This window comes from Narcine bancroftii, chromosome 8, assembly GCF_036971445.1.
Source record: "Narcine bancroftii isolate sNarBan1 chromosome 8, sNarBan1.hap1, whole genome shotgun sequence".
Classification (NCBI taxonomy): Eukaryota; Metazoa; Chordata; class Chondrichthyes; order Torpediniformes; family Narcinidae; genus Narcine; species Narcine bancroftii.
Window position 1 is genome coordinate 5,860,128 of NC_091476.1, and position 17,451 is coordinate 5,877,578.

Below are 17,451 nucleotides of genomic sequence, written 5' to 3' on the forward strand. Positions count from 1 at the left end.
TTCTATTTCCATTCCTAATGTATGGAGGAGGTGTGGGGATGGCTTCTTAACAAGACTCTGACAAACAGCACACATTCCCATAACACTTTGCAACACAGCCCTATCACTGAACTGCTCTGAAGAATTCCATACAGATGGTTACTTTTATACAAATGTTATCCAATAGGAACTGCATATGATCAAAAACTTTTTTGCATATAAAATCACCTGCTAGAAAAAAAATGGAAGCTATGCAGAGCCAATAATAGGCCAACTCCGCATTTATTATAATATTTTCTGATTAATGCGGCTGATTTCTTGTGTACATCAGTAAAATCTCAACCAAGGCTGTGGTTAAAGTTTATTTTCAATTTCTTTCTCTAAGCAGTTTCTGTTCATATGGTGACTTCAAAGCCATATTTCTACTCCTTCTGATCCATCACAAGTTCAGCTAAATATTCTGCCTGTACATTCTTTCATAAAGTTTCTTAAAGCATTTTATCAAGCGTGCTGTAATTTCCACAAAAGAACAAAGAAATTTCACCAGGTTGATTCTGGGAATGAAACTGGGTGGTAGGGGTAGCTGTAGAGGAGAGGTTGAGTAGCTTAGGACTATAGATGGAAGCAGAGAGGCTCTTTCCACTGGCAGGTGAGATTAGAACCAGGAGACATTGCCTCAAGATTCAGAGGAGTAGATTTAAGTCTGAGATGAGGAGGAGTTTCTTCTAGTAGGTAGTGAATCTGTCAAATTGTCTGCCCAATGAAGCAGACAAGGCAGCTTTATTAAATCTATTTAAGACATAGATTTTTGAATAGAAGGAGAATTAAGGGTTCTGGGGAATGAGTGAGTAAATGTAGCTGTCCATGGCCATATCAGCCATGATCTTATGGAACAGCAAAGCAGATTTGATGGGCCAGATGGCCTTCTCCTGCTCCTAGATTTTAATGAGGTGGGTAAATCTAATCCATTTGTTTGGCTTGCATTCCATTTAATCCTTTGTTTACTCTTACAAGTATGTGGATAGGTAAGATTTAGGAAAGGATGAGATATGAGCAAAACACAGGCATATATATGGAACTAGATTAAGTAGACATTTTGGTGTGCATGGACAAGATGGGCCAAAGAGCCTGTACTGTAACATTCTATGTCTCTAGAGGATGACAGCAGCAAATAATCAACATTTCCTTCGAGATACGTGTGTTGAGAGTTTGAAAAATGGGAAAACTCTCAAGATCTACCTGTTGTGATAGAAAAGGCTGTACAACCATTGCATTTTGTTATGCTAATAAGATGTTTGTTGGAACACGCATGATGCAGGAAGAGAAGTCCAACATCAAACTGACCCATGCCAATATTTTTCTTCTAGCTGTAGCTTTGTCACCGTGTTTTAATTGCATCCTTAGAAAAGAACCTCAATATCGAAATGTAGTATTTGTAGTTTGAAATTGAGAGTCATTTAGTGCAGATTTGGGACAATTTTTATTCTGGAATAAAGTCCTTTATTTACTTTGTCTGGACTGAACTTAACTAAGCTCTTTCTTTTACGAGCAACTTGTTATTACTGAACAGAGGAGACTATAGAGACCTTTTCACAGATACATGTTTATTTATTTGCCAGTTTATATCTCTGTAACAACAATGGCCAAGGGAAAGCAAAGCTTCCTTGTTAGCATTTAACATTTGGCGATTTATAAATTGAATTTATACAGCTTCAGAGATTTTTTTTTGGTACAAACGATTAAATTTAAAATGTCATTGGTACCAATACAATTTGAAGACATATGCCTGATAGCATTAATTCTGTGTCCAGGTCTCTGGCAAACAACCGTGATAAAACTGGGATTGGCGTCTTGTTTAAATGAGGGGAAAAATCAATTACAGATAGAAACAAAAGTGCAACTGACAAAATTCATCTGAATTAGAAGTGTATGGTCTTTCTTGGGAACCAATGCCAGGTCTGTTGTTGCAAAAAGGGGCAATTTTCCCAAAGGACAGAGTTCAAGGGCTCACAATTAGGCTCAATGAATTACAGGTGGAACCCTGATCCCCCCCCAATGAGAAAGCTGGGTTGGAAGGGTACTGCAATGTGTCGAAACAGTTTAAATAGCACCATTTTGAATACAAACACTGGGGGGTTTAAAAATAGGTATTTTTTTCTATTACATGAAGAGTTGTCACTAGTTTTGGAAAGCTCTCGAGCAACTCAAAAACACCACTCCTCATGAAGGCTAAGCTGTGCCTACAATCTCTCTTCCATGTTCTTAAGAAAATTCTTTAGACAAAAGCTTCAAGTTCAGCATTGCTGGCTGCACTGTTCAGTGAATTATTCCTGTTGGAACCCTTATGTAGATTATAAATATTGAACAATAAAGAAGCAAGCATTGTCTTATCAAATTGATATTGCATACCTGTAAAACATTTAGTCACTAGATCTTACAGTAATATTAAATGTGATAGATATGCATCTGATAATAGAATTCAAAACCAGTTGTATTAAAGCATCGCACTTTTTAAGTATATAACAGAAAACCCAGCAACTATTTTGGGGAGTTGAACATAATCTGGTAGCAGCGTCAGTGGGAGAGGAAGAATGGTCAGCATTTCTGGCCAGAGCCGCCCACTGATTTTGCTGAACAGACTCCACTCCTGAAGCAGATTGTGTTTAGCTTCCGATTCCAGCATCTGCTCTCTCCTGCGTGCCTTGTATTTCAGGGTGTGTGAGAGGGGGAAGGAGCCCTTCCAGGTGACTTGAGCAGCAAAACCAAATCCATTTGCTTTGTAAACCCTTCGAAGATACAATTTTCACTTTGTGCATTTCATCTTCGGGTTCTGTTATGTCTTTACAAAATGTGGAAATAGGTAGTACCTATGTGTCGTGCTTGGTTTGCACGAAACTGGGTTTGTATCAGTGTTTCAATCAGGAGTTGGGAATGTAGCCAACCACTAGGCATAAAACTTTATTTTTGTGAAGTATTCTATGTTAACATGAAATAATGACTGAAAAACTTCATGATGTTAGTCAAATGAAATTGAAAAAGGCAACGCGCTGGTTATTAATGCACTGCAGTGATCTTTTAGTTTAGCCATCTTGCATAGCAGTATAAATGATGTATTTTATTAAGGATATAAAAGCAAAAGAAGCTCTACTGAACCAGATCTATCAGGTGCAGGGTAGTTGTTCCTATCAATTCTTAATAATTGCAACATGGCAAGAGGTGAGAAAGTGGGGCGATGCTTGCACTTTCTGAGGTAGCCATGAACTCTAAAATGAGCACCGTTTATGTTAAGTAAACGTGTAACTTCCTGTGATTCCTTCACCATTCTCTTCCTCCTTTGGCCCATGAACATGCCACATGGCACCTCTAACCCAAAGTGGCCATCGTGACAAATTTGGGGTCTGTAGCAGATTGACATGGTGGGACCATTTTGTATGATTAAGGCACAGATGTTTTTTTTAAATTAGTTTTTTTTAAAATTTTGTGAGAATTCAAAGAACAATATTGAAAAAGTCAACTAGATTTTAGTTTGGATGGCTATGACTTTCAAAATTAAATTTCATATTTACAGTGTGTGTATATATAATATATATACAACCCTTCCATACCTACATGAGCTTGCTCTCTACAGGTAAGAGGTCCATGGGCCTTGATTCAGCATCTAAATCCACTAACTACAAGGGAGACCTTTGCAATATAGTTAAGATGAGGTCAATCAAAATAGAAGTCACCTGAAGCAAGATGATAAAGAAGAATAAGCTTTTATGTCAAACCAGCTTGATTCTGAGTGAAACAAAGTCTGTAGATGCTGCAATTGTAGTAAATACACTAAAGCTCTGAAGAAACTCTACAGGTCCCACATCGATTCTAGAGGAAGCAAAAATGTCTCACCAAAGTTTTGGCCTTGAACCCTACCATGGTGAAGGCCTCTGGCTTGAAACTGGTTATATATTGTATTCATCTCTGGACACTGCAGGACCCACTCAGTTTCTCTAACACTTTTCTGTATATAACTATCGATCCTGAGTGCTATGTTTGATATCAAACTGTGGCCATTGTTTGGCAGCACACTTGCAATGTGAACTCGGGTGGTTGGGGGGGGAGGGAATGGAAGTACTTGGCAACTTCCAAAGGTGCTGGGAGAAAGCACACTCGTTGCGATCTCCAATTAACAGGCCAGTGAGCTGGGCCACGGTGGGAGGTGGGGTCACAGCAACTTCTCAAATGTATCACTGATGCTCAGAAAATAAAATCTATTTAGACAAACAACTTGAGATGAAAATTACACCAAGGTCTCCCAATAAAAGCAGTAATTTTACCAGCAGAATATGCAGGGAGCACAACCTGCTTCCTTTAACAATGAAATGACCGTTTCATCTCTACTCTGCTTGTGACTTGAAATGCAGTTTACAAAGCTGGATCTCGCAGGGCAGTTGTCCCACACTTCTCCAGCTTTGCCAGAAGATGAAATTGATAGAGAGCCACTGTTGGCCTTGTATTCTGCACATTCCTGCCCACAGGAAATGGAACGTGCTGGATGGAGGTGCTACTGAAAAGAAATCATTTCTGAACTTGCTGGACCAGGTCAGGCCCAGTGAGTATCACTGCTAGCTGACTCTGTGGCTTTGCTCATGTGGATACTGATTTGGTGAACACGGGTCAAGAATTTGCACAGCAGTAGGAATGAAGTTGCCCCCTAGTTTATACACTCCGCATTAGAAACCATCTCCTAATATACAAAGTCGTTAAAAGCTAGCCAATGGTTCGTCTGAAAGGCATGTGTGAGCCAGCTGACTGAGCAGGAGTTGCTGCAGCAGGTTACAAGAACTTCATGCAGACTTGGCAGCGGCTGACGCGTGTTCGTAGCTGGCCCGCCTTCAGCGACTCCGAGGGCGGCGACACCACGAACTGCTGGCCTGCTTCCACCGTCGTCAACCAGAAGCTATACTTGTTGGCGAAGTAGTGACACGTGCCACGGGCACCATTGCACTCGATGAAGGGTGTGGCACGAAAGTCCTCCAGGCAGGAACCCGGCGACACGAGAGACTGGCCCCCACCTTCTGGGCCAGCAGCTGTGTGCTGAGGAAAGAGTTCAGATGCATGGTGTTAAAAGCTTGTGGGATAACTGGTCTTGACATCATTACAGTCTGGTGAAGTTATTGGATCCACAATCTGGAGGTCTCGATGATCAGGAAGATCATTCAAATCCAAAAATACCCAGAAATTTAAATTCAGTGAACTCTAGAACCCTTAAAATGGTGACTAAAAATGAGCAGATGGTCCTAAATCTCTTCAGATTCACTCGGCTCTTAGAAAAATCTGATTGCTGATTGCAGATGCTGGGGTCGAGTGCAATGCACAAAAGTGCTGGAGAAATTCAGCTGGTCACACCCATAGGAAGTAAATGTTAACCAGCATATCAGGCTTTCAATGTGGGCCCTTTGACAAAACAAAAATATTTGCCAAATATTTATACAGTACATTTCCCCTTATCCAAAGTTCCGTTAAACGAAATGATCCATGAACCAAACTTTTTTGCGGCACTGACATGACATCACAAGTTGAAAAACTTTATCATCCTACTTGCCCATTTGGGGCTCTGTTGATCTGTTTACCATAAAACCATATAATAATTACAGAACGGAAACAGGCCATCTTGGCCCCTCTAGTCCATACCGATCTAGGTGATCTCCTCTTGTCCTGCCTTCCTGCACTTTGCCTATAACCGTCCAATCTCCTCTCATCCATATACCTATCCAACTTTTCCTTAATTGACAAGATTGACTTTGCTGAGACCACCTCTTCCAGAAGGCAATTCCACTCAGCCACCACTTCTGAGTGAAGGAGTTCCCTCTCATGTTATTTCTCAACTTTTGCTCCCTAACTCTTAACGTGACCTCTTGTTTGAATCTCTCCTACCCTCAAGGGAAAGAGGATATTCACATCTACTCTATCTATCCCTCTAATAATATAAATACCTCTATCAAATCTCCCCTCAACTTTCTATGCTCCAATGAATAAAGACTTAATCTACTAAATCTTTCTTTGTAATCTAGATGCTGAAATCCAGGTAACATTTTAGTAAATCTTCTCTGCACCCTCTCTACCTTATTGATATCCTTCCTGTAATTTGGTGACTAGAACTGTACACAGTATTCTAAATTTGGCCTCACCAAGGCTTTGAACAGTCTCAACATCACTTCCCAACTCCTATATTCTATGCTTTGATTTATAAAGGCCAGCATACCAAAAGCTTTCTTCACCACTCTATCTACATGAGATTCCACCTTCAAAGAACGATAAACTGTTATTCCTAGATCTTTCTGTTCTTCTACATTCCTCAATGGCCTCTTGTTTACTGCATATGTCCGGTTTTGATTTTTTTTTCCAAAATGAAGCATTTCACAGTTTTCAGTATTAAACTCCAACTGCCATCTTTCAGCCCACTCTTCAATGTAGTCCAAATCCCACTGGAATCTCTGAAAGCCTTTTTCACAATCTACTACTCCACCTATTTTTGTATCATCCGCATATTTACTATCAAGTTTACCACTCCATCATCCAAATCGTTAATGTAAATTACAACAAGGGACCCAATAATGATCCCAGAGGCACACCACTTGTTACTGGCCTCCATCCTGACAGTTATCCACCAGTTTGATAACAATAGAGCTCTCGTGTACTGCACAAAGATATAGTTGCAAATGGCAAAAAGGTCGGCAGATAGCACTGTGGATGTCAGTGAAAAGAAGAGGAAGTGGTTATGTTTATCTATAGAACAGAAAGTCAAGAAAATGTGGAATGGACTTATTAAAGAAAGCCTGCATTCATAACAGAACAAGAAATCATGTCTGTTTATAAAAATCAAAGAGACTTCCAAGACAAAACCTATTATTAATGAGGTAGACGACACTGGAAGAAACATTTGAAATTTCTAGTGCTTGGTACTGCATTTACATCTTAGTTTGTCAGCAGAAATTGAGTTGCTTTTTGGTACATATTAAACATTATTTCATGCTCAAAAAAAAAAAAAAAAAAAAAAAAAAATCTGATTGATTTGTGATGATGGCCTTGCTGCGCTAGCTGGCTGTCTCTTCAGTGCTTTTTACCCTCTTAAACTGCTTATTTCAAGGGTGCTAGGTGCACCTGTTAATACATTAAAATCGACAACTGACCTAAAGTAGGTTTAAAATGATCAATTGACCTACTAATTACAAGGACTTAAGTAGTGTATTTTGGGGCTGGAAGGGCCAGTTACCATGCTGTTCGTCTAAATCAGTAGATTTCAAACTGCCCCCCAAACTCTTATTCCACCTTGAGCAATCCCGACACCATCAGTGCTCTGTGATTAGTAAGGGATTGCTTAAGGCGCTATGTAGGTGGAAAGAAAAAGTGTGAAAACCACTGTTTTAATCGTACCGCACTGACTCGTTATTTGCACGGTTTCATAACTCCATAGGAAATGGGCCAATAACAGTTTTTCCCAATCAAAATATTTCAGTAACAATTGGGTCTAGAGCAGTGAATGTCAACCTTCCCTTCCCACTCACATCCCACCTTAAGCAATCCCTTACCAATCACAGAGCACTTATGGCATAGGGATTACTTAAAGTGGAGTGTCAGTCTATGGAGGCAAGTTTGAAAACCATTGGTCTAAATTTACTACTATAACTTTACAGATATGATTTTGCCACATTTCTGAACATCACCTCCTTCATCCACTTTTTCCCTGATTTGCATCCTAACCTATTTCATTTTGACTGCCTTTCTTTCTTGCACTTTGATTCTGAGCCCTCAGTTTCAATAATAAAAGAAAAATTTAAGATCAGCGTAGATCTGGAAAGGACGAGGTGACTGTTTCCACACTGCAGAGTCTCTGGATGCCAGACTGGGAACATCTTGCCCAGCGAGGTACTGATACAGAGATCCAGATTAGGTTTGTAGTCCATGTGGAGTTTTAGCTGCTTTCATGAAGGGTTAAACACGACTCTGGACTATATCTCAACTGGTGCAGTGTTGGGGACAGAGACCTTTTTACAAGGTAAACTAGCCAGTTAAATCTTCCCATCGCGACCAGTATATATGAATGCAGAGACTTAATTGATACACTGAAGACTCCTGATGAGTAGAGAGAAAACTGACAAAAGAATCACAAAATAATTAAAGTGCCTGCAAAAGTCTTTACGGGAACACGTGTGAGCTATAAATGGCTTTCTTTTCACCCTTATTTCTGTTCTTCACAACAGATCTTGTCTGTCTGTACTTCATCCATTATGCTTGTGTTGGCCAGCCCACTGGGTCGAATCTCGTCAAAGTGCCAAAACCATGATTAGTTCAATGCTATTTCAGAGCAAGTGACCCGGGTTTGAATCTGGTGCTGTCTGTAAGGAATTTGTATGTTCACCAGTGTCTGCATGGGTTTCATCCGGGTGTTCCAGTTTTGTCCCAACTTTCAAAACCGGGGGGCTGTTCGTTAATTAGGGTATTTGGGCATCATGGATTCTTGGACTGGAAGGGCCTGTTACCCAGCTGCATGTAAAAATATAAAACAAAAGATCTGCTGAAACGTTCACTAACCATAAGGAAAGAGTAGCCTATCCAGAGACTCCGCCAACCGTCAGGGCACTGAGGGATTGTTATGTCTTGGCTGTGCACCGCGATAGCCTGAGATGGCACTTCACAGACAGAGCACCGGCTGATGTAGCGTTGGATCTGCCGGTTCGAGACAGGCATCATGGGGATGGGGGCAGTAGTGGAAAGCCAATAGGACTTGTCGTTCCTGTTTGCGTAGTGGCAAACCTCATCAATATTGCAGTATAGGAAGGGCATCGTGGTGAAGCGAGGCAAACATGAACCAGCCATTCCTGAAGAATAGTGAAAACAGGAGATTTTAGAAACATTCCAAATGTCTTTAGCAGAATCTGGATCTATACAACAAGAACATAAGTGTGAGAGTTTATTGTCTGATACACAAGTACACAGACACACTGAAACTCTCTTAATTGATGCAACCGCAGAGGTACATAACATAACAACTACGGAGGAATCTACAGAAGGGTCAAATGATCGCTTCTCGGCCTTTTGGCTAAGATCAAATGCAGAAGGTAGCAAATGCAGTTCAGAACATAATTTAAGAAACGCTTTTCTCTCCTCCATTGATTCCATCTACAGTACATCTGCTGACTCAGAAAGACAGCCAACATACTGAAAGACCCACCGCACCCTGGGCATGCTCTCTCGTCCCTCCCATCGGAGAGAAGGGGGAAAAGCACACACCAACTGGCTGAGAGACTGTTTCTTCCCTGCAGCCATCAGGCTCCTGAATAACCCCCATCACTGTGCTCCCAGGCTGCTGTTCCTTGGTTTTAATTGGTCTTCCTTTTCATTGTAATCTGACGCCAAGCAATTTGTGCTCTTTGCACGCCCGTTTAAGACCCCTTCTCACTGTGCTCGATAGTCTGTGACAAATAAACGTAAAAGCTTAGTTTAACCACGAGTACACAATGCTGCACTCACTGACCTTCAGGATAAAACGGATTCCTTCCCACTAATACATATGATCTTTCTGCTGATATATGAAGAACCCGATCAGTATAAGGGTATTAAAGGTTACGGAGAGAAGGTGGGGATGGGGTACTGAACTTTAAGATCAGCCATGATCTCGTTGAATGGCGGAGCAGGCTCGAAGGGTCGAATGACCTACTCCTGCTCCTATCTTCTATGTTACTCCAGTGAAGGTGCTGACCCGAGCTGAAGACAACATGGGGGATCGGCTGCCACTTGTTACCTTCCCCAAAAAGTCACTGTTACAGTCTCATCCGGGGTAAGGCTTGGCCAGAATTGTCGGCACTGCAGTCTTTGCAGTGATGCACACACTCTTGCGTGTGTCAGGAATGGAAGCACACGGATCGCCTAAGCCTAATTGCAACACCCAGATGGTATTGTAACTGTGAGTAAACAATTGACAGCCCTAATCCTGATATATGATGGGAAAATTCACTGACTTTGCTAAAATGTCAGCAAGAGAACGCCCAGTTTTTCCTTTGGAGAGGGATCAATAAAATGGCCCACTTTAAAATTAGTTAAAACTAAAACTTTTCAATAAAACCTTTATGACACTCCAATTGATGTTTACTTGTAATGTGCTTTAAGAGGGAATTTCTCCCAATTGACCAATAGATGGAGGGATTTCAAATACTTACAGGTACAGTCAAAGCACTTTGTATTTGTAGTGATTTTGATAGATATGAAGTGCAACTTTTGCACTTTCCCTTTAAAGTCGGACACACTGTGTCATGATGTTGATGTGACTCCACCTATTATTCTGAGCATAGTTGACTGTATTCTTACCCAAATCCTGGTTGTGTGCCTTCTCTTGTCCCTCCACGTAGAGCAAGCTGTAGCCATCCCACAATCTGTTCATCCCCAGTGGGCAGGGCGGCACAATGTCTGACTGGCTGTGCTTTACCAGCGTGTAGCCAACGCTCACACTGCGACCAGAGTTTCCTGGCCGACCTGCCAAACCCGGCTTCCCAGGAGAACCTCCAAAAGGAAGAAATAATGAGGAAACAAAGTTCTGGGAAATATCAAAGCATTGTAAACCCATAATTTTTTTTCAGTTTTGAATTTAAGTTTATGGGAACTTGGCATAAACGTGCAGATCTCAAATGTCATAATTCACTCTACGCAACGTCACCCTGAATTCCTGCTGAGCCTTGATGGTGGGACTCTGTTATAAGGAAAGGCTTCCAACTCCAAACTTGACACCTTGTTTTGTGTTGTGACTCTCTTGCATGGATTGAAAAAGATGGTTGACATAACTGCACAACTCCAGTCATCCTTCAGTGAACATTAACACCCTGATCACCTGATTATTATGATGTGTGACTGCTATATGTTTAAAATTGCAACAGCGACTCCACTTTAAAACTAGTTCATTGACAATAAAAAGGCTTTTGGATGTCCTGAGATTATTCTCCTAAACAATGATGAAATTTGTCAGAAAGAAGGGTAAGTGGTATTATACAGCGAGAGAACCCTGGGTTCACTAACACCAGTCCTTCAATCAACATTGCAGATGACCACGTGGTCTTGACGATTCCATATGCAAAGACATAAAGTACAAAAAAGGCAAGGAAAATATGCTAAGCCTTCACAAATCCATTGAATTTGTTAAATTTTTAGCAACCCCAAAATTGCACACAGGAATCTTTAATATTGTAAAATTTGCCAAGGCGTTTACAGGAATATTATCGATTTCAAGAGGAATAGAAGAGCTGGGATTTGCTGTTGAGTTTTTACAAGGCACTGTGGTGAGACCTCAATTGGAGTATTGCGAGCAGTTTGGGTTCCCCATTTAAGAAAGGATGTGCTGGTGTTGGAGAGAATTCAGAGAAGGTTTACAAGGATGTTTCCAGGAATGAAAGGCTTCTCATATGAGTCCAGCTCTTGGCCTGGACTCATTGGAATTTAGGAGAATGGGGGGAAATCTCATTGAAACATTCCAAATGTTGGAAGGTATGAACAGTGTAGATGTAGAAAGATTGTTTGCCATGGTGGAAGAATCTAGGATAGTAATTCTCAACTTTTATTTTCTACTCGCATACCATCTTGAGTCATACCTCACTAACCACAGAGTACCTATGGCATCCTATAGGCCAGATCATTAAGTGTATTTAGGGCAGAGTTGTATTTCAGTCATTGATTAGCCAGAGCATCAAAAGTTATGGGCATTTGGACCCATCATATCTGTGCCAATCATGAGGCCAATTTAAACTGCACATATGCCTACACATGACCTCTCTCTTCATTTTCGGCCTGTTGCAATTGTGATATGTTGGAGATCGAGAATTGTCAAAAGGTTACCATTGAAACACTGCAGATGTTGCAAAAGGTTTTGTAAGGATGCATCCGTTTACAATGACTGAGATGAATGAGGCTGTGGGAAAAATCTGAAAGAGAAGGGCTACATGATCTGGATAGTGTCAGCATATAGGAGGCTATCTTGGAAGATTTTCTTGGCACTGCAGAGGAGATTTATAGAGAAATAATAATGAGGAACTTCAGTTCCAGGGAGAAGCTGGTACTTTTCAACAAAAACACTTTTCAGTAGATTGCCGATCACTGTAGATCGACGGGGACAAGTTTTGGCACAACTTATGCAGTCTACGTTCCCCTTCTCAGCTTTGCTTGTCAGTTGGTCAAAGAAGGAAAACCAAATTGCCTTGAATCTGTAGTTATTCAAGATTCCTTCATTGTCATTAGTAGCCTAGAACATGTAATATTCCAGAATATTACCTTTGCCTGCTGCAAGGCGGAGTCACCCGGCGCCCCTCAAGGTAAGAGGGAAAACACTACCTACTGGTCAGCTTACACTTGCCTTCAGATGCACATCACTGACCAAAAATATTATTTTCTTCTCTCAAGGGATGTTGCCTGACTAGCTGAATGTCTCCAGATCCTCCTGTTTTTGTTTCAGATTTGTGTTGATGGAGTCTCCTAGATGTAGATCTCCAAAGAACACCCACGCCCATGACATCATCCACCTCTCCCCAACTGTACTGTATCACAAAATTTGTTTCACCACTCCTTCAACCACCCAATCATGAGCTGACCCCCATGCTTGAAGGAATTGAATATGAACTTTGCTGCCTCCCTTTCACCAATGATTCAACCACACACCGTGTTCTGATGCTCTCTCTACCTTTCTCAGATCTTTCTTCTTCATCATGACCCTGCCCCCAATGAATGTAAATGTTTTTTTTCCCCCTGCACTCTACCTTTGTGCCTTAAATGTGAAGTATCCCCTCTAATCATGCCTTGAGCATCAGTCACACCAGAGCTCTGCAGTGGTGAGCACTTGCACCAAAGATGTCGTATGCACTGACCACAAGCTTTAAAAAGTGGCTTTTCCATTGTTGAAGAATTTCTAGGCCACTCAATTATTAGGACCAACATGTTCTAGGATGCAGTGAAATGACACAGCGAATGCAAGAGCTCAGTGATGAAGGACCACAGTCTAGGATCCATCCACTGCCAGACGCTAAGGGGCTAGGTTTGGCAGAGAAGCCCCCTCAAACAGGGGGAGTAACTCTGGTGAGCAATAATGCTATAAATGGTTAATGCCACTGGGTACAATAATGTTCTAACAGATACGACATTGTGAAAGTGTGTGAGTGTGTGTGTGTCGAATAACAAAAAATTGCTTACACAAAGAAACCAGTGTTTGCTTTTATGAAGAAATTATAATGAGTTTCACTTTTATGAAAATTGCCTCCAATAGTAGTCAATGGGTCTTTGCTTTATGAATTTTTGGTTTACAAACGGTTTCTCAGGAACACTACTGTCTACAATCACAGTTAAGAGAAAGCTCTATGATAATGAGAAGAATGTCCAGTATTTATTATCTTGCCTCCTTAAAGCGATTCAATTCAACCATTGGCTGCAATAACTGAGTCAAATTAAGTTGAGGGGTGCTCTTTTAAGAACAGTTCTTTTGATGGTCTGTGCATTCTACTTACCCTGTAACCCGGGCAATCCTTGATATCCTTTTGGACCTGGATCTCCCAAGGGACCTGAAGGGCCAGGAAAACCATTTGGCCCCACCCTGCCCAGTTTCCCTGGGTGACCTTTGGGACCTGGGATATATAGGACGAAAGAGAAAACTTGTTATTTATATAACTCCAATGGTGCTCCCACTTCGAGCTTTCAAAGGGAGTCAGAACACCGTATCAGACAATTGTCTCAAGGTGACTTCAAAATTTTACTGATTTTCCTTTCAACCCAGTACAAGACCCTTAGATAACGATGGGGACTGGGCCCAGAAATGGTGGTTATGTATTTTTGCTTCCTATGCACGTTGTAGGATCTGCATTAATTACAATCACAGCGTCTGCAGACTTTCTAGTGCCAGCTCATCGCAAGCAGATTTATGTTTTAGTTTGTAATGTGCTAGTGGATAGTGATGTACAAGGATGGGTAATTTGGAACAAAAAAATGTTTTCATGCAAGTGAGGAAATATTGGCTTAGTAGCAGAACTGATGTTAAAACTGTAGCTATGTATTTTTTAAAAATCCATCTCCCTGTGGTTTCCCATTGGCAAAATGACCCAGCACAATAGCAACAGGGAAATTGGTTTTCGAAATGTCACACATGCTTTCGGAAATGCACGCTCCATAACAGATGGCAAATGCATGAAATTCTCATGCTATTTAAGAATGGAAAGTGGTTACTTTCTATTGTACTGCCCACCTACTTTGACAACTGAAAACAGTCTCTGTATGGAACCGTTGGAATTGTGTGGGATGAATGAAATCAGAACCGCATTCCCACAGCAATACTCATTCTAATTCGTATTTACCTTGGATTTCACAACTGTTAAACTCTTTGGGGTGAATTACTAATCAACACAACCTGTGTTGGGTCAAGTGGCCTCTTTGTCTGGAACCTTTTGGGAGTGTGGATTTTGAGGATAACTTGGCTTCTCTGTCTGGAATCTGGAGGGATTGTGGAGAGTCATGTGACCTCTGGCTGGAACCTAGTTGGAAGTCCCCATACCTGCCAATCAAGGGTTAGATCTGCCTATAGGTAAGACTGATGTACGATTGGTCCTCACGGGTCAAGTGGATGGATCTTGCATTGACAAAGCCGAGTGCGTGGAGTCTCTGCAGCTCTCTCTCTCTGTCGCTGCTGCATTGAGACCATCAATGAACCCCAGACTGTAGGCCACGGGCAGATCTGGAGGGCCAAATGCAATGGGCCCGTCCTGGATCCTGAGCCATGGGCAAATGTGGAGACCAGGTTCATTTGATGTATTTGTTAGTTGTAATTAAGATGCTGTTTGTTAGTGTGCACTGCCTGCTGGAGAAAGAGCTGATGGTATTGTGCTTTACCCTCGTATTCCCAATCGGGAGTTGAGAATGTTTAGTTGTAATCTATTCACGCCCGATGTGTAGTTATTTGTATATTTTTTGCTGTGTATGGCTCTAAATGTTGTCATAGCTGAAGGGTGGTCATGGAGATGAGCTCCCACTGCTACACAAATTCACTTCATGCCTTGCGGTTCATACAGCCTCTGAGAACCAAGTCCAACTTCTGACCTTCATGTGTTGCATAGTTCTTACTGTAAGCCATGCAAAGCTGTTCTCACTGACAGGAGAAGGGGCAAAAGCAGGCCACTGGTGCCTTGAAACTAATTGCTCTGGGTAGATGGGGCTTGTTAACCATGGATAGTAACTCATCTCGGAAAGGGAAAACTCAAATTTTCAAACCTCTGATGCCTTGTGGCTGTACCCGGTCACGGGAAAGGGTTTGATAGTAAATCCCAAGGTGGTGTGGGGGGTGGGGGGGGGTGGAAAATCCAGAGTTGGAGTCCTGAAGGTGGCTGAATGCTGTGGCCAGCACTGGCACGGCATCTCCAGCGATGCTGCTGGCACCAAACTGTATTGACTATTGTTGTTCCTTTGGACCTGTCTTTAGCATGGAGAGGGGGGTCTGACTGCATGAGCAACAGATGAATCTCCATATCAACACTGCCTTGGCTTGCACCCAGGAGAGGCCTCTCCAGCTTCACTTCTGTGACTACCAGAGGTGCAGTACCCATGGTCAACCATGACTGAGAGTGGCCACAAAATTGCTGTGTTTATGTTAGCTGTGAATTAAGGACACAAAAGAGTCTGGAAAAACAACCAACTGAAAAACCTCACAAAGATAAGCGTATACAGAGCCGTTGTCATACCCACACTCCTGTTCGGCTCCGAATCATGGGTCCTCTACCGGCACCACCTACGGCTCCTAGAACGCTTCCACCAGCGTTGTCTCCGCTCCATCCTCAACATCCATTGGAGCGCTTACATCCCTAACGTCGAAGTACTCGAGATGGCAGAGGTCGACAGCATCGAGTCCACGCTGCTGAAGATCCAGCTGCGCTGGATGGGTCACGTCTCCAGAATGGAGGACCATCGCCTTCCCAAGATCGTGTTATATGGCGAGCTCTCCACTGGCCACCGTGACAGAGGTGCACCAAAGAAAAGGTACAAGGACTGCCTAAAGAAATCTCTTGGTGCCTGCCACATTGACCACCGCCAGTGGGCTGATAACGCCTCAAACCGTGCATCTTGGCGCCTCACAGTTCAGCGGGCAGCAACCTCCTTTGAAGAAGACTGCAGAGCCCACCTCACTGACAAAAGGCAAAGGAGGAAAAACCCAACACCCAACCCCAACCAACCAATTTTCCCCTGCAACCGCTGCAATCGTGTCTGCCTGTCCCGCATCGGACTTGTCAGCCACAAACGAGCCTGCAGCTGACGTGGACTTTTTTACCCCCTCCATAAATCTTCGTCCGCGAAGCCAAGCCAAAGAATTAAGGACAGCTCTGGAGAGCCAACTCAATGGGTCTCCCCTGGATCCCAAGCAGTGGCGGAACTGGAGATCAGGTTCATGTGTATATACTCATTAGTTAAGTGGTATACCATGCATGAGGGTTCTGAAGAATTTAAACCCTTAATTCTTGGTATACCATGCCTATATGATGTGTACATTAGTCTGTGTGAGTGTGTGCCCTTTTGTGAATTCTCCTGTGTGTAATAAAGCCAACTGTTTGTTGCTAACACAGGTCCAGCCTTGATTTTTTTCAAGCCCATCAATCTTTTCTTGACACAATACCATCTGGCCAATAAGATTATAGAGAATCCCTAGAATTCTATAAAGAACAAGAAAGTAGCCAATCTAATATATGTGGGTGAGGTCCTCAAATTAATACTTTTAAAAAAATTATTCATCAAGGATGAGGAAAATGGTGAGTTCGGGGAAGGGCATATGGATTATCTGGAGCAAGTCTGTATTAAGAAGGACAAAGTATTGAATATATGATGCAAAAGGGTTGATAAATCTACAGGGTTTAGTAAGAATTGTTTATCCCAGGTTGCTATGGGATGCAAGAAAGAGATGTCTGGAGCCCTGATTGAGATTTTTTTTTGCATCTTTGTTAACCGCAGGTTAGGTGCCAGAATGCTGGAGGATAGCTACTGTTATTCTTTTATTTAAGAAGGGAAACCGAGATAAACCAGTCAACAAGTCTTGAGTGTTAGGAATTGTGCATATTTAGAACAGTACGAGCTGATCCGGGATAAGCAGTATGCCATTAGATGGGGAAATCCTCAATAATTTGATTTGAGTCTTTGGAGGAGGTATTTATGATTCACGAAGGCAGGGTGGTAGATATTGTCTATCCATGTTTTATGATGACATTTCACAAGGACCCACCTGGAACACTGGACCAAAAGGTTGCAACAAAGGGACCCTAGGTGAGCTGGCTAATTGGGTCCAAAACTGGCTTGGGGAAAGGAAACAGGAAGTGATGATGGAAGGATGATTTTCTGACTAATTCTGTTGCTACTTTATGGCAAGGAGATCAGTGCTGGCATCCTTGGTATTTGTGACACCAAATAAAGACACAGCAGGATATAGATCAAATA

The 17,451-nt window shown here is 42.1% G+C and overlaps 2 protein-coding genes across 9 annotated transcripts in view; one reads left to right on the top strand and one right to left on the bottom strand.

The window, feature by feature from the left end:
• Positions 1 to 17,451, top strand: part of LOC138740299 (ectodysplasin-A-like) — a 126,736-nt gene that overhangs the window by 86,338 nt on the left and 22,947 nt on the right. The window lies entirely within an intron of this gene.
• Positions 1,567 to 17,451, bottom strand: part of col4a6 (collagen, type IV, alpha 6) — a 350,543-nt gene continuing 334,658 nt past the window's right edge. For all 4 annotated transcript variants that reach the window (XM_069892746.1, XM_069892748.1, XM_069892749.1 and 1 more), the window contains 4 exons: positions 13,497 to 13,613; positions 10,327 to 10,518; positions 8,554 to 8,840; positions 1,567 to 5,055 (listed from right to left, as the gene is read on the bottom strand). In XM_069892746.1, the coding sequence (XP_069748847.1) occupies positions 4,795 to 5,055; positions 8,554 to 8,840; positions 10,327 to 10,518; positions 13,497 to 13,613 (857 nt within the window). In that variant the 3' untranslated portion in view covers positions 1,567 to 4,794. The remainder of the gene's footprint in view (positions 5,056 to 8,553; positions 8,841 to 10,326; positions 10,519 to 13,496; positions 13,614 to 17,451) is intronic.